At 44.1% G+C, this 27,816-nt stretch overlaps 1 protein-coding gene across 1 annotated transcript in view; it reads left to right on the top strand.

Moving 5' to 3' along the window:
* Positions 1-27,816, top strand: part of LOC126354761 (protein phosphatase PP2A 55 kDa regulatory subunit) — a 466,678-nt gene that overhangs the window by 389,031 nt on the left and 49,831 nt on the right. Inside the window, exon 2 of the mRNA XM_050004649.1 lies at positions 3,342-3,563. Coding sequence (XP_049860606.1) covers positions 3,342-3,563 — 222 coding nt within the window. The remainder of the gene's footprint in view (positions 1-3,341; positions 3,564-27,816) is intronic.

Here is a 27,816-nt window from a genome sequence, read left to right on the forward strand (position 1 = left end):
TATCTCTGTATACTCGTGTCCCAGAGAAGTGTATTTTGACCTATGTAAACTCAATGTGTCTTAAATGGTTGCTGAGATAGTGTTTTTAGCATATGACTATTTAATACATGGTTTAGTGGACACGAGAAAGCTTCACTAATCGTTGGCTACCGGTTCCTCTGTTGAAGGAAAACGCAGCGGTAACTCAGTTTATCGCCACTCTCTTAACATCTGCCTTTTCCTCGTCGGCTAGCTATGGCGGATGTCTCTTGACGTCATTCGCCCGCTCTGGTTGATAAATGTAGCCTAACCACAGCCACTCATTTTGTACCAAAATTTCTGAATGGGGCCCTCACGCCCACTTCTGTAACGTTACAGCTCGCAGTTAATTTTACGTGTGACAATCTCTCCGTTGAGAATGATATGACTTATTAGAACCCTTCATCCAATCACCAAGCTTGAGCACATCAATACGTATTGTTTACTGTTAAGAGGACATTGCCCTCGTGTCCAAAAATATTCACATATTTCACTTCATATGCACAATAATTCCTCATCGTCTACATGAAAGTAGGACATACTACTTCATAAATAATTGCACACAGCCAGTCCAGTAAGTTTCTAGACTATAAATAACAGATGTGCATTCGACCAGTCAATTGTGAGCACGCAGGACGTGCGGTCGCAGAGTCGGCTTTGTTGTGGCAAAAATCGCAGTGGAGCAACATCTCTAAAGCAGGTGTTCAAAACGTTCTACAGAATGTTTTGAGACGATTAATTTCGCCCCGCACACCTTGACTCCCGAGCAAAAAGAACAACACGTGGACGCATGTCGGGACTTGAATGCAGTTGAAAACACGGGCGAGAGAGTTGGTGTTATAAGTAAGAACCCAGCACAAAATGACAAACTGCAGAAATTCACGAGAAGGGTCAACGCTTTGACGACATAATTAGCAATCAAATCAACGAGATACTATACTCAAGTGAGGGTGCGTGTGTGGAAGGCGGGGTGGGGGTGGGGGGAGACTATGTAAAACACTTTGCGTATTAAAACCACCGTCTTAACGTTTCTCTATTTTTTTTATCATCTCAGTTTCGAAACTTTTTGGACTGATGGCGGTATGGTAATGTTTAGGTTCAGTCGCCATGACTCCTGCTATTGATATTAGTTAATTTATTATTCCGTCGTGGCTAATCTCCGTCCACAGGAGCTGGACAAAAAAATGGAAACACCAAAAACAAAACACATTACGATTCCCAATATGGTGTACAAACACGCTGACAATCGGCGTAGCGTCCACTCGTCTAGGAATGGATAAATATAGGTCATGTATGGATTTCAAAAGAATCTTATGTCATTCTCCCTGCAAAATAATGGCAAGTTCAGGTAACGATGATGGAGATGGATAGCGCTCAGCACCACAGAGGCTCAATAATGTTGAAATCTAGTTACTGTGATGGTCAGGGGAGACGCGAAAATTTATGCTCTTACTAAAAGAACCAGTCCTGGAAGATGCAAGCTGTGTGAACAAGACCCTGTCGTTTCGGAGTACAGCATTACCATTAGCGAACTTACCGTGTGCCATGGGATGGATCTGACCACCCAAAATTGTCACATAATCGTTGGAAGTATTGCGACCTTGCAGAATAGTCGTAGGCCCACGCAATACCTCGGTGTGGCTGCCCAAATCATTACCACGGCACCGCCATGTTTTTATGTTGGGAGGTAAACTGCACCGAAGATGCCGGCCGGTGTGGCCGTGCGGTTCTAGGCGCTTCAGTCTGGAATCGCGTGACCGCTACGGTCGCAGGTTCGAATCCTGCCTCGGGCATGGATGTGTGTGATTTTCTAAGGTTAGTTCGGTTTAAGTAGCTCTAAGTTCTAGGGGACTGATGACCTCAGATGTTAAGTCCCATAGTCCTCAGAGCCATTTGAACCAAGCCATTTTGCACCGAAGATGGAAACAGTGTGAAACAAGACTCATCCGACCACACGACTTTCTTTCATTGCTCAGCATTTCAGGTTTTAAGGCTTCGGCTCCTTTTCCTGTTTCGAACAATTGCATCACCGAATTATTGCTCGTCCTGCAATTCCCTGTTTATGGAGCTCCCTTCGTGTTTTTTTTTTTTTTTTCTGACACAGTATGTGACTGCGACATTCAGTTCTCGCAGTGACTTTTGCAGCTGTCGTCCTTAAAATTTTTCGACCTGACCATCTTCAGCGACAGCTCGTCACGATCACTCACCACACACTTTCGTTCGCGTTGTGACTTAGCAGCTGACGTTTTTCCTCTTTCCATGGATGCTACATGAATCTTCGATACGGTGGCTCTTGAAACACCAAACACTGGGGCAACCTTTGTTACGGAAGCACCAACAAAATGTCACGGGATAGCGGTATGCACATACTCGGTTGCATCGCGTACACAAGGTATAAAAGGCCAGCGCATTGGCGGTGCTGTCATCTGCACTCTTGTTATTCACGTAAAATGGTTTCCGACGTGATTATTGCATCACGAATTTTAACGCGGAATGGTAGTTGGAGCTAAACGAAGGGGACATTCCATTTCGGAAATCGTTAGGGAAGGAAGAGCCATGCAACCTACACCCGTGCTTCTACTTGCGCGTGCGGCAGAGTCGCACATTGACTAGGCACAAGGCGCATAGGTGTAAATAGCACATTAATGGTGCGGGCCGTATTTACATGGAATGGATTGTGTTCTGTGATCCAACTGAGTCGACCACTGACTGGAGATGATGATGTTCGGCTACTTTGAGACTATTTTCAGCCATTCGTGGACTTCACGTTTCAAAACAACCACGGAATTATTATGGATTACAATGCGCCATGCCAGTGGTCGGCAGTTTTGGTCTGCAAGTGGTTTGGCCAACCAGGTCGTCGGACATACGTCGCACCCAACTTGTATGGCGCATAATCGAGAGCTCAATTCGTGCGTAAAATCCCGCACCGGCAACAGTTTCACAGTTATAGAAGCAGAATGACTCGATATGTCTGCACGGGATTCCAACTACTTGTTGAGCCCGCGCTACGTCGAGATGCTGTACTACGTCCTGTAAAAGGAGGTCCGGGACGATGTTAGGTGGTATCCCATGACTTTCGTCATCTGAGTGTTCTGGCCACGGCTGACACTCGCAACGTACTGAGGACATTGTGCACGTGTCGCTCCGTTCGTCGTCAGTTACAAAGACACAAACGTGCGGGCTTAGCTAGCATCTGCATTTGTGTTCAACGTGCATTTCTCGCAATGTCTCCATATTTTTGTCGAACCCTTTACGAGACAAACTGGCAGGTACGCTGCCCCCGGACGTTTATTGACTTGTGGCACGCGTGTTGCCCGCAGGTCGCTGTGGCGGCGTCGGCGGCGTCGCGGGACACGGTCGCGGTCACGGCTGCTCTTGCGGTGGCGGCGGCAGAAGCAGGCGTGCGGCGCGCGCCCCGCCAGCGGCTCCAATGGTGAGGGCGAGCGGGGGGGCCATGATCCGCCAGGCCAGCCTCACCAAGCTGGGCGTCATGATCAACACGGCCGTCAACAGCAAGAGGAGCAGTAAGCAAACCACTACTGGTAGGCCTAAGTGCTGCACTTATCTAATCATTTCTCCAGTAGGCGCGTTTACTGTGATTACAACGTAGCGCAATGATGATCACTCTGCAGATGAGCTTGCTAACGCGCGGCTGTACGGAGCTTCTCATCTCAGAGGTAGGCGGTTCGAATCCAGGAGGTGAAAAAAAAATGATCGCTGATACAAGAGAGCTGTAATGTTTTAAAGCTCAGCGAAAAAAATAAAGTGAAGTCATTGCGACGTTTTGTTCAAGTGATATGGTTATATACCGTCTTTTGGGACGGTAATACACTCCTGGAAATTGAAATAAGAACACCGTTAATTCATTGTCCCAGGAAGGGGAAACTTTATTGACACATTCCTGGGGTCAGATACATCACATGATCACACTGACAGAACCACAGGCACATAGACACAGGCAACAGAGCATGCACAATGTCGGCACTAGTACAGTGTATATCCACCTTTCGCAGCAATGCAGGCTGCTATTCTCCCATGGAGACGATCGTAGAGATGCTGGATGTAGTGCTGTGGAACGGCTTGCCATGCCATTTCCACCTGGCGCCTCAGTTGGACCAGCGTTCGTGCTGGACATGCAGATGGCGTGAGACGACGCTTCATCCAGTCCCAAACATGCTCAATGGGGGACAGATCCGGAGATCTTGCTGGCCAGGGTAGTTGACTTAAACCTTCTAGAGCACGTCGGGTGGCACGGGATACATGCGGACGTGCATTGTCCTGTTGGAACAGTAAGTTCCCTTGCTGGTCTAGGAATGGTAGAACGATGGGTTCGATGACGGTTTGGATGTACCGTGCACTGTTCAGTTGTCCCCTCGACGATCACCAGAGGTGTACGGCCAGTGTAGGAGATCGCTCCCCACACCATGATGCCGGGTGTTGGCCCTGTGTGCCTCGGTCGTATGCAGTCCCGATTGTGGCGCTCACCTGCACGGCGCCAAACACGCATACGACCATCATTGGCACCAAGGCAGAAGCGACTCTCATCGCTGAAGACGACACGTCTCCATTCGTCCCTCCGTTCACGCCTGTCGCGACACCACGATGTTGGGGCGTGAGCGGAAGACGGCCTAACGGTGTGCGGGATCGTAGCCCAGCTTCATGGAGACGGTTGCGAATGGTCCTCGCCGATACCCCAGGAGCAACAGTGTCCCTAATTTGCTGGGAAGTGGCGGTGCGGTCCCCTACGGCACTGCGTAGGATCCTACGGTCTTGGCGTGCATCCGTGCGTCGCTGCGGTCCGGTCCCAGGTCGACGGGCACGTGCACCTTCCGCCGAGCACTGGCGACAACATCGATGTACTGTGGAGACCTCACGCCCCACGTGTTGAGCAATTCGGCGGTACGTCCACCCGGCCTCCCGCATGCCCACCATACGCCCTCGCTCAAAGCCCGTCAACTGCACATACGGTTCACGTCCACGCTGTCACGGCATGCTACCAGTGTTAAAAGACTGCGATGGAGCTCCGTATGCCACGGCAAACTGGCTGACACTGACGGCGGCGGTGCACAAATGCTGCGCAGCTAGCGCCATTCGACGGCCAACACCGCGGTTCCTGGTGTGTCCGCTGTGCCGTGCGTGTGATCATTGCTTGTACAGCCCTCTCGCAGTGTCCGGAGCAAGTATGGTGGGTCTGACACACCGGTGTCAATGTGTTCTTTTTTCCATTTCCAGGAGTGTAATTTCAAAGCATCATCAGTGGTCACTGTGGATGTTTGCCAAGATCGTTAAGAATTTTCATGTTTCATATTACTTCTGTGAAATCGTATTAAATTACAATTATTACTTAGGATTTTTTGTTTCCTAATATTCTTCTGCATACAGCGTTTGATTTTTAGTTCACTGCACTTTACTGGCAGCGAATATACAGGGTGCTACCAAAAGGTACGGCCAAACTTTCAGGAAACATTCCTCACACACAAAGAAAGAAAATATGTTATGTGGACATGTGTCCGGAAACGCTTACTTTCCATGTTAGAGCTCATTTTATTGCTTCTCTTCAAATCACATTAATCATGGAATGGAAACACACAGCAACAGAACGTACCAGCGTGACTTCAAACACTTTGTTACAGGAAATGTTCAAAATGTCCTCCGTTAGCGAGGATACATGCATCCACCCTCCGTCGTATGGAATCCCTGATGCGCTGATGCAGCCCTGGAGAATGGCGTATTGTATCACAGCCGTCCACCATACGAGCACGAAGAGTACATTTAGTACCGGGGTTGCGTAGACAAGAGCTTTCAAATGTCTCCATAAATGAAAGTCAAGAGGTTTGACGTCAGGAGAGCGTGGAGGCCATGGAATTGGTCCGCCTCTACCAATCCATCGGTCACCGAATCTGTTGTTGAGAAGCGTACGAACACTTCGACTGAAATGTGCAGGAGCTCCATCGTGCATGAACCACATGTTGTGTCGTACTTGTAAAGGCACATGTTCTAGCAGCACAGGTAGAGTATGCCGTATGAAATTATGATGACGTGCTCCATTGAGCGTAGGCGGAAGAAACTAAAATGAGCTCTAACATGGAAATTAAGCGTTTCCGGACTCATGTCCACATTACATCTTTTCTTTATTTGTGTGTGAGAAATATTTTCTGAAAGTTTGACCGTACCTTTTTGTAATACCCTGTATTTTCGTTTTCATCTTGAGTCGAACCACTCACGTCGGCCGCTGTGGCCGAGTGGTTGTAAGCGCTTCAATCCGGAACCGCGCGACTGCTGCGGTCGCAGGTTCGAATCCTGCCTGGGGCATGGATGTGTGTGATGTCCTTAGGTTAGTCAAGTTTAAGGAGTTCTAAGTTCTAGGGGACTAATGACGTCAGATGTTAAGTTCCATAGTGCTCACAGCCATTTGAACCACTCACAGATTCTTAAAAAAGCATGCCGCAACGGCAAAACAAAGGACACGAGGTGTAAGTGCATCTGTTCAGCATGGAAAGTGAGATATATTCCGCATCTATAGGAGGGCGTTTTCAAAAGTACTGCCAACTGAATTTTTTTGAAAAATAGAATTCTATACCTTTCAAAATGTTCAAATGTGTGTGTGAATTCCCAAGACTTACACACTACTTAAACTAACTTATGCTAAGAACAACACACACCCATGCCCTCCGGCGGAGGGCCGCGCCATCCGTTACATGGCGCCTCTCACCCGCGGCCACTCCGCGCGGCTCCAGACCTTTGTTTTTCATGTCTACAAATTTGCAGCCCTCTGCTGTTAGAGGGCTCTCCGAATTGTACCTTGTAACATGGCGGTGGGTAACATAACGATACTGATCAGCCAGAACACTATAATCACCGACCTACTATCGATATAAACCCGTCCAGTCGATAGTAGCGTCACCTGGCGAGGAATGACTGCTAGTCAGACACACGCACGGCGCATGTAATATCATTGAGCTTGCTCTCCGTGTGTACAATGGGGAAGGAGCTAGATCTATGTGATTTTGAGCGAGGGCAGATTGTGATTCCCAGGAGGCTCAGCAAGAGCATTTCGGAAACTGCAAGACTTGTCGGGTGTTCGAGGAGTGCTGTGGTGAGTGTCTACAACATGTGGCGAAACCAAGGCAAAACAACGTCCAGACCTCGTCGAGTTGGGTGTCTATCCTTCATTACAGATGTCTGACGTTAATTCTGGGCAGACTACAAATGCGTCTGAACACACTGTGCATCGAAGACTCTTAAAGATTGGCCTCCGCAGTCGACGACTCATGCAAGTACCCATGTTAACACCACGACACCGGCAACTTTGACTGAAATGGGCACGTGACCATTGGCACCGGCCATTGGCGCTGTTTCAAAGTGTTGCTTGGTCTGATGAATCCCAATATCTTCTTCATCATGCCGATGGGAGGGCGCGAATACGTCCTCTTCCAGAGGATTAGCCCCTTGACACCTGTACTGTGCTGCAGAGACAAGTTGGCGGTGGCTCCCTAACCCTCTGGGCATCGATGGGGTCAGTAGAGCTCGTTCAAGGCACCATGACGGCCAAGGAGTGTCGTTGCAGACAACGTGCACCTCTTCATGACGATCGTGTTTCCCGACAGCAGTGGCATTTTTCAGCGAGATAATGCGCCATGTCACAAGGCCAGGAGGATGATGAAGTGGTTCGAGGAACACAGTGGCGAGTTACAATTGATGTGATCGCTTCCCAACGAGCCATATATGAGCCAGATCAAACATGTGATTTAACGTGGTGTCGGTGCTCAACCGCCACCCTCCCCGGAAGGTACAGGAATTAGGGGACTTCTGTGTGTGCAGATGTGCTGCCACTTCCCTCCAGCTACATACCAGGGCCCCTTTACTTCCATGCTACGACGCGTCGCTGCTGTTATTCATGCCAAAGGTGGACATACCGCCTATTTTGTAGGTGGTCATAATGTTTTGGCTATTGATTGTATGTCGGTACGTGGGAATCAGTGTGCTGTAATAAGAGTTTCGAATGGAGAAGGGCCGTCCAGAAATGATACTCTCTCTCCTTCAGAGCGATAATGCCGGATCACATACGAGCTCTGCGACATCCGCAAGAATCCGACGCTTTCAATTCACTGTCATCGATTATCCTCGGTGCAGAACCGACTTGGCCTCATCCAATTTTCATCTGTTTCCAAAATGTAAAAAACACTTTCGAGCCGGCCGGTGTGGCCGAGCGGTTCTAGGCGCTACAGTGTGGAACCGCGAGACCGCTACGGGCGCAGGTGCGAATCGTGCCTCGGGCATGGATGTGTGTCCTGTCCTTAGGTTAGTTAGGTTTAAGTAGTTCTAAGTTCTAGGGGACTGATGACCTCAGCAGTTAAGTCCCATAGTGCTCAGAGCCATTTGAACCATTTGAACACTTTCGAGGACTTCACTTTGATAGTAATAAGTGTTTCACTTTTCAGCACTCCCTCATATGTACTGATATCCCAAGCTTAAGGACAAATAATTTTGCCATGATGTGTCACTGCCAAATAAGATAGCTCAATGAAACTTGGCCATATGCAAAAAGATCTACTACAATCTAGTATAGAAGACACCTGGAAGGAACCCCTACGCAATGAGACGAACAGCATTTCACTGAAGTCACTGCGGTTCAAGATGGTCTCCTGGACATTACAAAAGACTGCACGAGGTTAATAGGGTGTGTGATCATTTTGGACAGCGATGCAAGCTGTGCAGAGTGCTTCCATGCTGGCCACAGAATTGGTAAAGAGTTCCTGTGGTAGAGTGTTCCATTCCTCCACCAGGATAGTTGAGAAATGTTGGATGATCGTTGATGCATGTGGATGTGCTGCAACACGTCTATAAAACGCATACCAAACGTGGTCGATGGGATTTAAGTTGGGGCAACAGGATGGCCAATCCGGTTGCCATATAAACGGTCATTTCTGTGTGGTGAGGTCTTACGAGAGCAAACTACTTAGGTCATCGGTCCCTAAGCCTACACATTACTTAAGCTAACTTGAACTAACTTACGCTATGGACAACACACACACACACACACACACACACACACACACACACACGTGCTCGGGGGAGGACTCGAACGTCCGACGGGGGAGATTAGGTCATTCCATGAGCTCCTCCACCCGAGCAGTTTCGCGCGGTTACGCATTGTCATACATGAAAATGTAGTTGAGGGTCAAGTGTACCTCGGAAAGACGCACGTGGGGACGGAGTATCAAGTAACAGTAACGTTGACCAGCGGGTGTACTGTGTCCAAAGATTTAGTCAGGACGCCCGTGTAACATTATCCCTACCCGCACCATAGCCAGGACCACCAAAACAATCATGTCTAACATTGTTGGACATGATGAGATGTGGGAAATCGTAACCCACCCAGGGACATGGCCGAACACGATCGTTTTGCGGTCCAGGAGCTTTGACATGGGGAGGCTTACTGAACTGCAGGTCTTTGTACACGGTACATTCACTCGTCAGCGTTACTGTAACACTGTACTCCTTTCCAACTACAATTTTACGGGGGTGCATTCGGCCTTGGCTTCATTTTTATCAGAGTCAGCTCATGACTAAAGAAGATGGTAGTACATTTTTCTCACCGAAGTATACATTATCAACAAGACAGAAAATCAGCGCACTGCAAATGTTTTTGTAATGCATGATGTAAAAAGAACTCTGGTTCATGTCATTGCAGTAGCGACTCGTAATAACATCAAAATGTGTACGAAGAATGAAGTATTACTTTGTAGAATAAAAGAAGTTCAGATGAACGGGAATGTTCACCCTTTAAAATCGTTACTATCTCATAAACTATTAGGGATTTATCACCTTCGTTACGGAGTTATGAAGAGGTACTAAAAATTTTGAAAATGGATATTATTGATTTTACGTTTTTTTAAAAAAATCGTAAAAGATACTGTTTCCTTTTCTTTCCCATACAATAGTCACGTACCACTACCAAGGTGTTTTATATATCGTGATTTCTTTGCAGTGTATGTAGTAAACCTGGCTACGAATAGTCTTGCAGGAAAAAATGTTGCATGTATGAGTAACAGAGCTTGTAAGTGATTCAGACATTTCTTGATAATAAGATATTCACATAATTTTCAGGCCTTGAAATCATCGAAGTTTTATCGCCGACGTCAGTTTCCTCTGAGTAGTATGTTTAGCCCCTGATTTTCTTTCAGTAACTGCAACAATGTTCAGATTGCGAGCGGTTAATTAGACTCCTGTATTTACTTTTATTTGAAGAATTTCGCGTCTCATTCATCTCCTTATATAAAAATGCTACACGGTGAGACTTATCCTCTACGTGGCAGATGCAGAAAACCCTCAAGAAGGAGGCGGTAAAGATATCTTGAGCAAGCTTCACTTTACCGTAATAAAAATTAATAAAGTCACATGAGAAGTTAAAAAAAGTTTTTTTTTAACTGATTAGACACATATGCAAGACAATGCCATCTTACGGTATAATAAATTTACAATTGTGGCTTTCATCCTTAAATGATGGAACTAACTACATCATCAATAGGACAATCAATGTCAGGGTGAGTGTTCAACAAGTTAAGCCATTAAGTCGCAACTTTTCTCTAACGAATGCCAGACAGAATAACGTATCGAGATCACCGCGACTTTTCTGTTAGCTATCTATGTTCCAGCCAGAAATGTATAAATTATGATGACGCGGATGCGCGTGCTTCATAGGACAGTACAGCTACTCGATAACTAGAATCAGTGGAGTCGACTGACAAAAGAAACAAACGAATAACGTGCGGGCTGACTGGCGGGAGGTGGCGCGAGTGACAATGCCTACGGCCCGGCAGGAGAGGGGGGGGGGCGCTCCCCATATTTACCTGCTACTGAGCCTCTACCAGAATACATACGCTGACCCACGAGATAGTCCAACTAGATAAAAATTTCGCCCAACAGTGCTACTTCGACATTTCCCCTGCAGGCGTACGGCAAGTGCACCTGCGTGCGGTGGTATATTGGAGAACGTAAATTTGAAATCAGCCTAATTGGTGCCACAGCCGTCACAAAACATCTGGGGCTACCGGAATCAGCTGTGAAATTAAACAGTCACAGAGGCTAAGGAGGCGTTCTTTATTGTAAACATTTGTGAAGCTGACCTTCAGTGGCAGAGTTACAGACTAATATGAGAGACATTAGCTTTTCCGTGATTTCCCTAAATCGTCTAAAGTAAATGCCACGACACGGACGATTTCTTTCCCATCCTTCCCTAGAGCGAACTTGTGCACCATATCTGTGACATTGATGTCGACAGAACGTTGAACTCTTGTCCTCCGTCCTTCCTATTAATGTGAGAGACAGTGAGCTTCTATCGTTAATTTATCGAGTATGGAGAACCGCTGTATACACACGGATGGAAGTAAAAATGCCCGTTTAACAACAGTTTGGTGCAGCTCCAACCTTGAGTCTGTTAGATGTAAGCTAACATACCGACCAGAAACCTCACTCGTAGCTCTTTTTCTGCTTCAACAGAATACGATAATGAACAACTGAACTGGAGACCAAAGACCTTGTAAAAACAATTACTCGCCGAGGGGGCTGCAAGCGCGGGATACTTTGAACGAAGGCTGAAAGCCATTGTGGCGTAAAGAGTCTGGAAGGATGAAGTGTGTTATGACTTTTAAGGAAATATATCTATCATTACACATTCGTTGGTACGTACATGCATTATTTGTTAGTTGTAAATATGTCTAAGCGTCCTTGCGTACGTTAAGAAAAAAATACTGAAGAGTTGTACAGCATTTAATTTGCACGAATAAATTCGGGAAAAGAGCCATTGTTATCTTTTCACAAGCTGCGACATCGTCGCGAAAAAACAGTGACCCGTATATGTAATAAGTTTCCTTTAATTTACGTCTATGGTCACAAACTGATAACAGATTACCGGTTTCGGTCTTTAATGGCCATCATTAGGTCTGTTTCATAAAAACAAAGTCCTAATGTACTGCAGCCATAGTGGCATTTAACATTTGACGATGCCACTATGGCTGCAGTACATTAGGACTTTGTTTTTATGAAACAGATCTGATGATGGACACTAAAGACCGAAACCGGTAATCTGTTATCAGTTTGTGACCATAGACGTAAATTAAAGGATACTTATTGTTATCTTTCACAGATATGTGCGTATGTTCAGATGTTTTGTATTGTGGACTTTTCGGTCACAGCACGTACATTTTCATCAGGGAAGGATCACTGATTTTCAGCCATTTTTTTTAATAGCACGTGTTACGTTTGACAGCACTGGTGGATATGAGGATCGAAAATCAATATATTTCGTTTTAAATATTTGGAGCACTACGCCACGCCACAGTTCGCGCTCATGCTTACTTAATATGTTGGATTCGGTTTTGAACAAACAATTATGGCAGATTTCTTGTAGTACGTAAAAAACAAACCGGTAAACAGTAAATGGTTGCCATGTGTTCATAAATTAATTACTATCTTGTATTTACATACTTAAATGAGACATTATGTTTGTGAGATAATGCAAAGGAAGGCTCGTTAAGTTTACCACCACAATGGCCGCCTGTCAAATCTTCCGCTGTTCGCAGTAGACCACCTACTGGATTTTGGGGTTCTGGTACGCGCTCCAGACAGTTACCCTGCTGTACAGATACCGTTGCAGTCGTCCCAGCAAATTTAATCGGCATGACACCCAAAGACAGGATGAGTAAGTTACGACGTCGCAACGCATTCGATCGCTGCCATATTCTTAAGGACGGAGTACTGCTAGTAATTATTCGATATGAGGTCTGCCTGTAATGCAAAACACTGTTTGTTCCTGTGACTCAGACATGTATCAGCACTTCTGTCCCATAATTAGTAGGTTTTCTTTATTCAGATTTGCATCTACACCTACATCTGAACTCTGTAAACAACCTTCACGTGCGTGGCATAGGTTGCCGGTTATTAGAGTTCCTTCCTGTGGCTATGTGCGTGCTCTAATTAATCTGATATTGTCCTCGCATCTGCATGGGAGCGATACGTAAGCGGCTGTAGTATATTCCTAGAGTCATCATTTAAAGCAGGTTATTCAAACTTTGTTAGAAGACTTTCTCAGAATTGTTTACGTCTATTTTCATGAGTCTGCCAGTTCAGTTTCTTCAGCATCTCTGTGACACTCCCCCATATATTAGACAAACCTATGACCATTCCATATCCCTTATTAGTACTGTTTGATACTCGTCCCATACACTTGAGCGTATTATAGAATGTGACCCACGAGTTAATTGTAAGCAATCTCCTTTGTAGACTAATTGCACTTCCCCAGTATTCTACCAATAAACCGAAGACTACCCACGAATGAGCCATTGTGATCATTCCATTTCATATCCCAGGTGTTTTTATTAGCTGTCCGATTCCAACTGTGACTTACTGATATTACAGTCGTAGGATAGTACTTTATTTTCATTTTATGAAGTGCACAGTTTTACATTTCTGAACGTTTAAAGCACATTGCCAGTCTTCCCACTACTTTGAAATCTTACCCTATCTGACTGAAAATGTATGAAGCTTATTTCATACAGTGCTTAATTACAGACAGCCTTGTCATCTGCAAAAGTTCTGAGATTACTACTAATGTTGCCCGCAAGGTCATTATTATACAACAGCAAGGGTTCCAAATACGAGAAATGTGGATATATTGTAAGTGATATGGAATCTAAGAAAATTAGGCCTAAAGACTGGTTTTGTTTGTTTTTGTTATTACCTTAATTTTACATTATATGGTTTTGCAGAACCTACATTATCTTATAGTAATATCTTGTTATCTGCAACCAACTACGTTTATCTGAATGTACTTGACGAGTTAATATGAACTTGAAACAAAATTGAAATTACATTTAAGCATAAAGTGATGTGCTAACTCGCCAGTCAAATTCACGTTAATATCGTTTGTTTGAAAATGAGAAGCTATCAGTACTAGATTTGTACAAATGGTCCTGAAAAACCATACAATGTAAAATTAAGGTAAAAAATAAAAAACGGTCTTTATGCCTAATTTCCGTAGGCCAGTTATCGCTTAAAATATGTCCGCGTTTCACGGACTAGAACATCGTATACCCACTAATGAGACCGAGGTGCTGAAACGTGTATTTGTCACAAGAAAAAACAGTGTTTTGCGTAACGCGTGGACCTTATATCTAATAATTTTTAACTGTGAACATTGCAAATACAAGAGCTACAAGTCCAAATGCTGAATTTAGCTAGTAACGTAATTCGCAGTCATCTTACACGCTGAATGATTAAATGTTCCAAGACGTTCTTGAAGCAGACCATGTAAAGAAGGGATGTACAAAAAATGTGACAGACATAAGACCTTGCTACAAAAACCAGAAAATATAAACAATGAATCCAGAAAGAGACTAACGGAAAGCTGTTTTTGAAGCACACCTTACATCGGGGTAGACAAGAATGAAACAATTAGAAATTTTTGAACTGTGACGTTACAAAAGAATACTGAAGATGAGATGGACTGAGTGAGTGAGGAGTGAAAGGCATCATCCACTACGGCAATGAGAAAAAAATCCGTATAAATAACATAATGAATTGAAGACGTAAAATACTTGGGCTCATATTACAACCTGGGTCATTTCTGAAAAGTGAAGTCGAAAGTATGGTGAAAGGAAATATTACAGGAGCAAGTGTGTGTATGGGCACTGTATATGACAGGTCTTAGATGACATAGGATGCAGCGATTTTGATGAAATGGAGAGGATAGCGGCCAAGTGATAGAGCTGGAGAACATGTCCTATCTTTGGATTGATGATTGAATCGACAATATATACAGTCGCAGTTGCGCATGATTTAAGAATAGCTGGATACAGCACACGCGATTTTGATGGTATCTGAAGTTATACAATATCTGACAATAGTAGTCGCTCTGTCGTCTTGTGGCATATATAATGAGGATCAGAGGTACAGGGCTTACCTCCTCAAAGTCGTGCTAACTTTTCACACGCTACCTAGCCACTGGCATATTGCCTAGCCACTGGCGTGTTGTGGTTGCCTTTATTCGTTGGAAAGTTCCATTACCTGTGTCACTCGCATTGGTCAACCGAGTTCGCTGTTACCATTCTTCGACTGTTAATAGTGGATAGACGTGCAACAATGAAACTGATTACTTAACAGTTCAGTCTTGCACTACAATAATCAGATCACCTGTTTCTTCCTTGCTTCTTCTTGCTACCAGACAAAGAACCCCCCTGCCACAAGATTGTCTCTAGTAACCGTTTGTCACAGTCCACGTAATTTAGTAGAGCTGCAGATAAACCACCAATGAAGCCTTGAACATTGGAACGAACTGATACAGTTCAAGTCGACTATTTGTGACCTTACGTGGGCAATACGTTTGTAAAATATCTGTGGAACATCTACCAACGCCCTTCCCAGGCAAATTAGTCCTGTCAACGAGTGATAGGAGAAAAACCGTGTAGTTGCAAATCTTTGCACAGTGCTTGGAGGGAGCGTCCTGAACGACATATTAAAAATCCTGAACAGTGATGAGTGAAGGTTGGGTTGGGTGGGTGGTGGGTTTGTTTAAAGGCCACTCGAGAAACACACGTTCTAGCGAAAAATGCTTCCCAGTACAAAGTTAAACTACATAAAATGTCCTACAAGAAAGTTCCTATACCTTTTTTCTCTAGGACTAATAGTTTCCGCATTGTAAGGGGTGGAAAAGTTGCAGATTATTAAAAATATTGTTCTACATAATAAAAGTAATGTAAATCTTTAAATGAAGTGAGTTAAAAAACAAATATCAAATGGGAGGGAGGGTATACCAATCTAAGTCTAGTAGAGCCGTTTTAAGGGACCAATTGTGCTCAGGGGTGTAACAGGGTGGAAGGGGAAGATGTGTGGGGTAGAAGCGCGAGAGAAGGTAGATCGCTGTATTGTGTTCATGCACTCCCCTCCTTCATAGATCTGCAAACTGAAGGTCGAGAAGGTGATTCCTCGCATTATCTATCCAACCACGTCACAAGAAGCAACTACAGGGTGTTTCACAAAATTGTGTAAGAGCATCTTATGAATCATTGGCGACGCAGTGCGCAGTCATGCCCAGGGGATGTTTATTTTGCACAAAATGCGTTAACACTACTTGAAGCGCAAATTTGCGATACTAATAACGCTAAAGCAAGTACTGAACATAGTTTGTTCTACACTGCTTGAGGGGAAATTGATTCTTAGTCATCCTGTACGGCAGGTGTTGCATTACTCCGGGGAAAGGCAACTTCCCCCACCACGACTACTGCTCGCTTTCAGGCTGCAGACAGGCTCTAATACCTCTCCACCATTTCCTGTTCAGTAGACAAAATGATTTCACAGAGTTTGTGTTCGTGTAGTGGAATTATTTTTAGTTTATTAAGTGAGTACTTAATAGCAGTTGTTAATCGAGCTGTTGTGCAAAAAGATTGGACATTTGGGGCTGTCATGTGTCTACCACATTGAAGAGCCTTTTACAATTCTAACATGCTGTTAATATACATTCTACAACGCCGAATCCTTTGTCTCCACTAAACTGTCTGATGAGGCCCAGAGGTTTAAATTGGGATATCTAGGTGTTACAGAGATTCAGATATTTTAGCATAACTCAAAGCAGTGCATTACAGCAGATTGTTGTTCTAGGCTTGAGCGTGATCAGTCCCTTCTTCAGTTTCTCCCGGCGTATTTCTTGCTCGAACAGTCCACGGATTCGTTGGACGGTATCGACCGGCAGTACATCTGTGGACTGTTCGAGCATGATCAGTCCCGTTCACCAGACTTATTCAAATGCAGCTTGGAAGATACAGGTATACTGTGGATGTGTGGTAAATGGCTCCACTCGGTGTAGCCCACTCTACAAGCGCCATTAATTTCTGAATTACCTAAGGAGCTTACCAGTAACAAAATTAATGTTGAAAGAAGTGCAGCAACTTTTGGCCATCATTAATTCACTACCGGGTCACTAAACTACGAGTACCATTACATGGCTTTACAACACACTGTCAGTGACAGGCTGCAGCAACGTGCGCATATACCAATCCAGTTCTTTTCTCACAAGCACTACGCAAGCCATTGAAAAACATCACTTGCAAACTAAACACATAGGAGCATATTTTATATAAAAGCTCACTTAACAACTGCAGATAAGCAGTCATTCAGTGAACTGAAAACAATTCCACTATTGCTCAGTGAAATTACTTTGTATGTTCACAAAAGGGAACTGGACAGGAAATGATAAGGATGCGTAGTCTGCCTGTAAACTGAAAATCGAGCAACGCTGTGGTGAAGGAAGTCAGCTTTCCCAGCAGAAAGCTACAGCTGCTACACAGTATGACTAAGAATCAATTTTCCTTCTACCAGTGTAGAACAGTGTGCAGAGATTTACGTATATTATGCCCTTACACGTTACTTTCGTTAGTATTATTTGTAGCTCATATCTGCTTCCCATGTAGCTTTAACACACTTTGTAGAAAATAAACACCGAATGTGCACGTCTGCTCACGGCGTCGCAAGTCACTTATGATGCACGCTGTGGACGGTCCTTATAACTTTGTGAAACGCAGTATAGTTGTGTCTTGTGACGTAGTGGGGCAGACAGTGTGGGACATCACCTGCTCGACCATCTGTCTGCAGGCCTACGAAGGAGGGAAGTGCATGAACACAATACAGCGACCTACCTTCTCTCGCGCTTCTACCCGACACATCTTCCCCTTCCACCCTGTTACATTCCCAGAACACAATTTAACCTTTAATAAGGCTCTACTGCAACTTGTGTATGGTACACAAATTTAATATTTGTTTTTAACCCAATTCATTTAAAGATAAACAATTTTACCCCATAAGAACAACATCTTTAATAATCTGCGATTTTTCCAACCCCTGCAATGCGGAAACCATTAGTACTGGAGAAAGAAAGAATAAGACTTATTTGCAGGACATTATATGAAGTTTAATTTTGTACTGGGAAACAATTTCGCTAGAATCCGCGGTTTTTCGAACTATTCGAGAAAAACAGAAATAAAGAGACCTTTAAATGCTCCTCCACCCTTCCAACGCTCACACAGCAACGGTCAGGTTTTTTTTGTATGTTATTCAGGACAATCCCTCCTGCACAGTGCAAAAATTTACGACTGCGATCCTTTTTGGTCGTCGTTGACTGGGCTAAATGAGGCCAGTGACGAAACAACATTTTTTCGACAACTGCAACTCGACAGCATATGTACTTTCCTTAAATGGCTATCCCACAGTCTTGAGGTTCCTTGTCTGCCAGCCAGTATACAAGGTAAATTGCTTACAAACCACTCCCGCAACTCACCCTAGAATACTGAATCATGTGTGTGGGTTCCCTGTTAAATAGGACTAACAGCGGATTTTAAATGTATGCAGAGAATGTTCAAATGGTTCAAATGGCTCTGAGCACTATGGGACCCAACATCTGCGGTCATCAGTCCCCTAGAACTTAGAACTACTTAAACCTAATTAACCTAAAGACATCACACACATCCATGCCCGAGGCAGGATTCGAACCTGCGACCGTAGCAGTCGCGCGTCTCCGGACTGAGCGCCTTAACCGCGAGACAACCGTGGCCGGCTCAAGAGAATGTCGGCACGAATGGTCACAGATTTGTTTCGACCCATGGGAGAGTGTCAGAGATCTCAAAGAACTGGGTGGTCGACTCCTGAAGATAAATGTAAAAATGTCCCAAGAAAGACTACAAACCCCTACGTATCGCCCTTTCTTTCAGGAGTGCTAGTTCTGCAAGGTTCGCAGGAGAGCTTCTGTAAAGTTTAGAAGGTAGGAGACGAGATACTGGCAGAAGTAAAGCTGTGAGTACCGGGCGTGAGTACTGCTTCGGTAGCTCAGATGATAGACCAATTGCCCGCCAAAGGCAAAGGTCCCGAGTTCGAGTCTCGGTCGGGCACACAGTTTTAATCTGCCAGGAAGTTTCAGCTTTTTCAGTCTTAGATAACGACATCTTGATTTTTCATGTAGCAAAACATTTGACGAACTTTGATGAGATAATAGATTCTTTCGCACAAAGGGAAGCACGCCGTGTAAAGCTGTAACAAGATTAGAAAGGAAAAAAGCTGGGATCTAAGGATTGAAGAAATTTGTACTGTTTTTCTTGTCTCTTATCATTACTACAATTCGTGTTTACTATATTTAATTTAATAACACGCAAAAGAGAAAGTTAGTAGTTAATAAGGGTTCTTATTCTCCCCGTCACGAATAATACCACCCAGTGTCAATGGTGATATTTTTTTTATTTATTTATTTTTTTTTTTTTTAAGAAAAGGGTTTAGGATGTCAAACCAGCCGACGGGGAACAGGAGAGACACCACAGGACATTTGTAATTCCCGCTGTCCCGAATATAGGTTTGATGACTTCCATTGCAAAATATACACGTTTGAATTCCACAGAATGGGAAACAGTGACGTGCGATAGAAGAATACTGTGTGGAGAGGTGTGGCACTGCACTTTGGCACACTTAAGACCAAATAACGTCCTACATTTCCTCTAACATATATGTTTTATATATCAAACTCTTCAGTAAGATGTAGGCTACAAAATGAACATTTTGTGAAAAATATTTTTTTTTTTAATTTTGCTGTTCTATCTGGCCAGTATGTCTCAATTTTACTATCATAGATGAACACTAGAACGCACAAATTATACATGTTGTGGTTGGACTATGTGAGGAATAGGTTCATGCAGTCGTTTCACAAGCTGTAACCTGCACCACATTGTGTCAGTCATTGTTGGTTGTGTTGTGATTGGCAGGAGAGCCAACACAGGGTTACTAAAGGAGGCCGAAATGCACGCGTTTTAGCTCACGCAGGCTGGCGTGAGGTCTGGAACATGACAAGGGAATTAGAATTGAGAAAAACGGACGTAGCTGGTGGAATACTTAACTTTAATCCATTAATGATGAACGTCGCTCTTGACGATACATGGTTTACAATATCAATAGTACTGACTATGGCGCCTTACTAGGTCGTAGCAAATAACGTAGCTGAAGGCTATGCTAACTATCGTCTCGGCAAATGAGAGCGTAGAAGTCAACGAACCATCGCTAGCAAAGTCGGCTGTACAACTGGGGCGAGTGTTAGGAAGTCTCTAGACCTGCCGTGTGGCGGCGCTCGGTCTGCAATCACTGATAGTGGCGACACGCGGGTCCGACGTATACTACCGGACCGCTGCCGATTTAAAGGCTACCACCTAGCAAGTGTGGTGTCTGGCGGTGACACCACATGTTGTATTTGCGGAAAAAAGTGATTGCTGGTAATTAATGTAGTCAGTATTACATTCTTATAAAGTAGTGGTAATAGTAATAATACTTTAAATTTATACAGTTTCGAAACATTACATACAGGAAGACTTGCAAAAACTTAAAAACTTGACAAATTCTTAATGAATTACAATGCGCAAGCTGTGAAGAAAAAAAATCAGTATTCTGCTGAACTGCGCCGTGGTTTTGCTAGGCACTGATTGTTTACCTGCATACTGCAACGTGGGTTCCTGCTGCTGCAGTGGTCTCAGTGGCGCGTCGGCTCCAACACTCGGGCGCTTCGCGATTATTGTCAGAATGGCAGCAAGTGGGTGTGCCATTTCCACGAATCGTCAAGGACACATCGGTAACCATTTCAATTCAATAACCTTTCAATTAGAAGCCCGTGTTTTTAGGACACAATCGCACAACATGCCGACACCCTAACATTACCCATCAAGACGTGACATCTAGTTCAACCAGAACACAATATTGCAAACACACGCTCTCATAACAGTCATCCGTTAGGAAAAGATAAATACCTGACACGTTCTACTGAGAAAAGGGTAGAAAGGAGGACGATGAAAGGAAGGTTGTGGTTTGTCCTCCAGTCGACGTTGAAGACATTACAGACATAGCTCTAGCTCAACAGAACATCAGTGGAGCAGAAAATTGATCGTGGCCTTGTTGGAGAAACGGCACCAGGATTCACCTATAGTGATTTGCGAAAATGAATAAAATCTACATCTACATCTACATGATTACTCTGCAATTCACATTTAAGTGCTTGGCAGAGGGTCCATCGAACCACAATCATACTATCTCCCTGCCATTCCACTCCCGAACAACGCGCGGGAAAAACGAACACCTAAACCTTTCTGTTCGATCTCTGATTTCTCTTATTTTATTTTAATGATCATTCCTACCTATGTAGGTAGGGCTCAGCAAAATATTTTCACATTCGGAAGAGAAAGTTGGTGACTGAAATTTCGTAAACAGATCTCGCCGCGACGAAAAACGTCTTTGCTTTAATGACTTCCATCCCAACTCGCATATCATATCTGCCACACTCTCTCCCCTATTATTTGATAATACAAAACGAGCTGCCCTTTTTTGCACTCTTTCGATGTCCTCCGTCAATCCCACCTGGTAAGGATCCCACACCGCGCAGCAATATTCTAACAGAGGACGAACGAGTGTAGTTTAAGCTGTCTCTTCAGTGGACTTGTTGCGTCTTCTAAGTGTCCTGCCAATGAAACGCAACCTTTGGCTTGCCTTGCCCACAATATTATCTATGTGATCTTTCCAACTGAAGTTGTTAGTAATTTTACACCCAGGTACTTAGTTGAATTGACAGCCTTGAGAATTGTACTATTTATCGAGTAATCGAATCCAACGGATTTCTTTTGGAACTCATGTGGATCACCTCACACTTTTCGTTATTTAGCGTCAACCTCCACCTGCCACACCATACAACAATCTTTTCTAAATCGCTTTGCAACTGATACTGGCCTTCGATGACCCTACTAGACGGTAAATTATAGCATCATTGCGAAAAACCTAAGAGAACTGCTCAGATTGTCACCCAGGTCGTTTATATAGATCAGGAACAGCAGAGGTCCCAAGACGCTTCCCTGGGGAACACATGATATCACTTCAGTTTTACTCGATGATTTGCCGTCTGTTACTACGAACTGCGACCATCCTGACAGGAAATCACGAATCCAGTCGTACAACTGAGACGATACCCCATAGGCCCATAGCTTGATTAGAAGTCGCTTGTGAGGAAAGGTGTCAAAAGCTTTCCGGAAATCTAGAAATACGGAATCAACTTGAGATCCCCTGTCGATAGCGGCTATTACTGCGTGCGAATAAAGAGCTAGCTGCGTTGCACAAGAACGATGTTTTCTGAAACCATGCTGATTACGTATCAATAGATCGTTCCCTTCGAGGTGATTCATAATGTTTGAATGCAGTATATGCTCCAAAACCCTACTGCAAACCGACGTCAGTGATATAGGTCTGTACTTCGATGGATTACTCCTACTACCCTTCTTAAACACTGCACAACCTCAACTGGCACAAGTGTGTATTGTTTTGTGCTATGTATTGCAGTAGTTTCTATCTCCGAGTATTACTGCAACCTACATCCTGCAGAATCTGCTTAGTGTATTCATCTCTTGGTCTCCCTTTACGATTATTACCCTCCATTCTTCCGCCAAATACTATATTGGTGATCCCTTGGTGCCTCATAAAGTGTCCTACCAATCGATCCCTTCTTCTAGTCAAGTTGTGCCACAAATTCCTCTCCTCCCCATTTCTGTTCAGTACGTCCTCATCTAATCTACCCATCTAATCTTCAGCATTCTTCTGTAGCACCACGTTTCTAAAACTTCTATTCTCTTCTTGTCTAAACTATTTATCGTCCATGTTTCACTTCCATACATAGCTACTCTCCATGCTAATACTTTCAGATAGGACTTCCTGATACTTACATCTATACTCGATGTGAACAAATTTCTCTTCTTCATGAACGCTTTCCTTGCCATTACCAATTTACATTTTATCTCCCCTCTACTTCGACCATCATCGGTTATTTTGCTTCCCAGATAGCAAAACTCATCTACTATTTAAGTGTCTTATTTCCTGATCTAATTCCTGAGCATTACCTGAATTCATTCGACTACATTCCATTGTCTTCGTTTTGCTTTTGTTGATGTTCGTCTTATACCCTCCTTTCAAGACTCTGTCCATTCCGTTCAGCTGCTCTTCCAGGTCCTGACAGAATTACGGTGTCGTCGGCAAACCTCAAGTTTTTATTTCTTCCCTATGGATTTTAATTCCTACTCCAAATTTTTCTTTTGTTTCCTTTACTGCTTGCCAAAATCACAGCTTTCCTTTCGTACCCCTCGACTCTTATAAATGCCCTTTGCTTTCTATACAAATTGTAAATAGCCTTTTACTCCCTGTATTTTACCGCCGCCACCTTCAGAATTGGAAAGAGAATATTCCAGTCAAGATTGTTGTCGAAAGCTTTATCTAAGTCTACAAATGCTAAAAACGTATGTTTGCCTTTTCTTAATCTATCTTCTAAGATAAGTCTTAGGGCCAGTATTGCCTCGCGTACAGAATCCTAACTGATCTTCCCCGAGGTCGGCTTCTACCAGTTTTTTCACTTGTCTGTAACGAATTCGCGTTAGTATTCTGCGAGCGTGACTTATTAAACTGAGAGTTCGGTAATTTTCACACCTTTCACCACCTGCTTTCTTTGGGATAGGAATTATTATATTCTTCTTGAAGTCTGAGGGTATTTTGCCTGTCTCATACATCTTGCTCACCAAATGAAGAAGTTTGGTCATAGGTGGCTCACCCAAGGCTATCAGTAGTTCTAGTGGAACGTTGTCTACTCCCAGGGCCTTGATTCGACTTAGGTCTTTCAGTGCTCTGTCAAATTCTTCACGCAGTATCATATCTCCCATTTTATCTTCATCTACGTCCTCTTCCATGTCAGTATTGCCCTCAAGTGCATCGCCCTTGTATAGACCCTCTACATACTCCTTCCACCTTTTCACTGTCCCTTTTTTGCTTAGGATTGGTTTTCCAACTGGGCTCTTGCTATTCATATAGGTTGTTCTCTTTTTTTCAAAGGTCTCTTTAATTTTCCTGTAGGTGTATCTATCTTTAATTCATTCAGGTGGTTCTCTTTTTTTTCCAAAGGCCTCTTTAATTTTTCTGTAAGCAGAGTCTATCTCACCCCTAGCGTAGGGAGTATCTATCTCACCCCTAGTGACATATGCTTCTACATTCTTACATTTGTCCTCTAGACATTCCTGCTGAGCCATTTTGCACTTCCTGTTGATCTTATTTTTAAGACGTTTGTATTTCATTTTGCCTGCTTCATTTTCTGAATTTTTATATTTTCTCCTTTCATCAAATAAATTCAGTATCTCTTTTGTTGCCGAAGGATTTCTACTAGCCGTCATCTTTTTACCTACTTGGTCCTCTGCAGCCTTCACTATTTTATCTCTCAAAGCTACCCATTCTTCTTCTATTGTATTTCTTTCCCCTGTTCTTATCAGTCGTTCCTCAATGCTCTCTCTGAAACTCCCTACAACCTCTCGTTCGGTCAGTTTAGCCAAGTCTCATTTTTTTAAGTTTCTACCTTTTTGCAGTTTCTTCAGTTCTAATGTTCATAATGAAGAAATTGTGGTCAGAGTCCACATCTGCCCCTGGAAATGTCATACAATTTAAAACCTGGTTCCTAAATCTCTGACTTACCATTACATAATCTATTTGACTCCTTCCTCCCAGTGTCTCCAGGCGTCTTCCACGTATACAACCTTCTTTCAAGATTCTTAAACGAAGTGTTAGCCATGATTAAGTTGTGCTCTGTGCAAAATTCTACCAGGCGGCTTCATTCCTTTCCCCAGCCTATATTCACCTACTACTTTTCCTTCTCTTGCTTTTCCCACTACTAAATTCCAGTCCCTCATAACTATTAAATTTTGTCTCCCTTAACTATCTGAACAGTTTCTTTTATCATGTCAAATATTTTTCCAATCTCTTTATCATCTACGGAAGTAGTTGCCATATAAATTTGTACTACTGTGGAAGGCATGGACTTCAAGTTTCTATTGGCTACAATAATGCGTTCACTATGCTATTCGTAGTAGCCTATCCACATTTCTATTTTTTAAATTCATTATTAATATATAATATAGCTTTTGGCCATCTAGGCCTTCGTCAACAACATACATACACGAGCGCGCATGCGCGCGCGCCCGCACTCACACACACACACACACACACACACACACACACGCACGCACACACGCGCGCGCGCGCGCGCGTGCAAATGCAACTCACACACGCCTGCAGTCTCAGGCAATTGAAACCACACTGTGAGCGGCAGCAGCAGTGCATGATGGGAGTGGCTGGGGCAGGGATAGTGGCGACCAGTGAAGTACTGCAGGTTAGGCGGATATGTATATACACCTCACTAAGTGAGATTGCTAACGGCACTTGACACAGATGTAGCAGGTTCGAATTCTGGTTGTTGGAAGAAATTCTCATCAATAGTATTTGGCTGGCAAGGCGAGGAGAGATGATGGTATACATTTACTGGTCGCTATCCTTCACGCCAACGTCGTGGCTTAAATTCCGAACCTGTACAGTGTCTAATGGAGTGGGCATGCTTGTGGCACTGTTGATGGTTATCAGTCCTTTGGATGGGGACGTTAGGCTCGGTCGTCCATAGGTGCAAATTTCAGGTGAGGTTCTGGAGGGGTCTAAGTTAATTACTTCCTGATTCTCCCATTTGTTGTCACCATTACTTCTAATGTATTACATAAGCCTAGGATCTGAATATTGAACTGGGGACCTAGAAACGACAGAGAGGCTTCGTCCCAGCTCTAGCTCTCAGTGGTACACAATCCCACTACAGGCTACAGCAGTCCACTCACCCCACCGCCGCCCCACACCGAACCCAGGGTTATTGTGCGGTTCGGCCCCCAGTGGACACCCCCCCCCCCCCCCCCCCTCCCGAGGAACGTCTCATTCCAGACGAGTGTATCCCCAATGTTTGCGTGATAGGGTAATTATGGTGTACATGTACGTGGAGTCAATGTTTGCACAGCAATCGCCGACATATTGTAACTGAAGCGGAATAAAGCGAACGAGCCTGCATTCGCCGAGGCAGATGGAAAACCGCCTTAAAAACCATCCACAGGCTGGCTGGCACACCGGACCTCGACACTAATACGCCAGGTGGATTCGTGCGGGGATTCCCGCTCGGGAAGGAGTGGATTAGACCGCACGGCTAGCCGGTCGGGCTGTATATACATACTTTGTTTTCCGAATGTTAGCTAAGAATCTTGGAAATTTGGAAATTGATTTATGTAAAATACAAACGTTTCAGTAAAACGTTCTTGCTGGGAGAGGTATGGGGGTGGCGTAGGTTACAACCCCGATGATTGATTTATGTAAAATATATACGTTTCAGTAAAATGTTCTTGCGGGGAGAGGCATGGGGGTGACGTGGGTTACAACCCCAATGATAGCCACCCCTCCCCTCTTGGATCGTGATTACCTGTAAATACCACATTAATGCAATAAATGTTCAAAATGCTGTCCGTCAACATCAATGCATTTGGCAATACGTGTAACGACATTCCTCTCAACAGCTAGTAGTTCGCCTTCCCTAATGTTCGCACATGAATTAACAATGCGCTGACGCATGTTGTCAAGCGTTGTCGGTGGATCACGATAGCAAATATCCTTCAACTTTCCCCACAGAAAGAGATCCGGGGACGTCAGATCAGGTGAACGTGCGGACCAATCCACCTGTCATGAAATATGCTATTCAATACCGCTTCAACCGCAGTCGTTCTATGTGCCGGACATCCATCATGTTGGAAGTGCATCGCCATTGTTTCATGCAGTGAAACATCTTATAGTAAAATCGGTAGAACATTACGTAGGAAATCAGCATACTTTGCACCACTTAGATTGCCATCGATAAAATGGGGGCCAATTATCCTTCCTCCCATAATGCCGCACCATACATTAATCCGCCAAGGTCGCTGATGTTCCACATGTCGCAGCCATCGTGGATTTTCCCTTGCCCAGTTGTGCATATTATGCCGATTTACGTTACCGCTGTTGGTGAATGACGCTTCGTCGCTAAATAGAACGCGTACAAAAAATCTGTCATCGTCCCGTAATTTCTCTTGTGCCCAGTGGCAGAACCATACGCGACGTTCAAAGTCGTCGCCATGCAATTCCTGGTGCATAGAAATATGGTACGGGTTCAATCGATGTTAATGTAGCATTCTCAACACCGACGTTTTTGAGATTCCCGATTCTCGCGCAATTTGTCTGCTACTGATGTGCGGATTAGCCGCGACAGCAGCTAAAACACCTACTTGGGCACCATCATTTGTTGCAGGTCGTGGTTGAAGTTTCACATGTGGCTGAACACTTCCTGTTTCCTTAAATAACGTAACTATTCGGCGAACGGTCCGGACGCTTGGATGATGTAGTCCAGGATAGCGAGCAGCATACATAGCACATGTCCGTTGGGCATTTTGATCGCAATAGCCATGCATCAACACGATATCGACTTTTTCCGCATGTCGTAAATGGTCCATTTTAACACGGGTAATGTATCAATAAGCAAATACCGTCCGCACTGACGGAATGTACGTGCTACCACGTACTTATACGTTTGTGACTATTACAGCTCTATCACAAAGCGAAAATAGTGGTCCAACTAAAACATTCATATTTCTTTACGTACTACACGAATATGTAATAAGAAATGGGGGTTCTTACTTAAAAAAGTCCGTTTGACCTATGGCAGCGCCATCTAACGGGCCAACCATAGCGCCATCTGGTTTCCCCCTTCAAGCTAGACGAGTTTCGTTCTCTGTAGTTTTTTCGTTTGATGCTTATTTCGTGAGGTATTTTACCCGCCCGGTCCCTATCAATGGACCACCCTGTATAGCAACGTTT

Source organism: Schistocerca gregaria, chromosome 3 (genome assembly GCF_023897955.1).
Source record: "Schistocerca gregaria isolate iqSchGreg1 chromosome 3, iqSchGreg1.2, whole genome shotgun sequence".
Taxonomy (NCBI): Eukaryota; Metazoa; Arthropoda; class Insecta; order Orthoptera; family Acrididae; genus Schistocerca; species Schistocerca gregaria.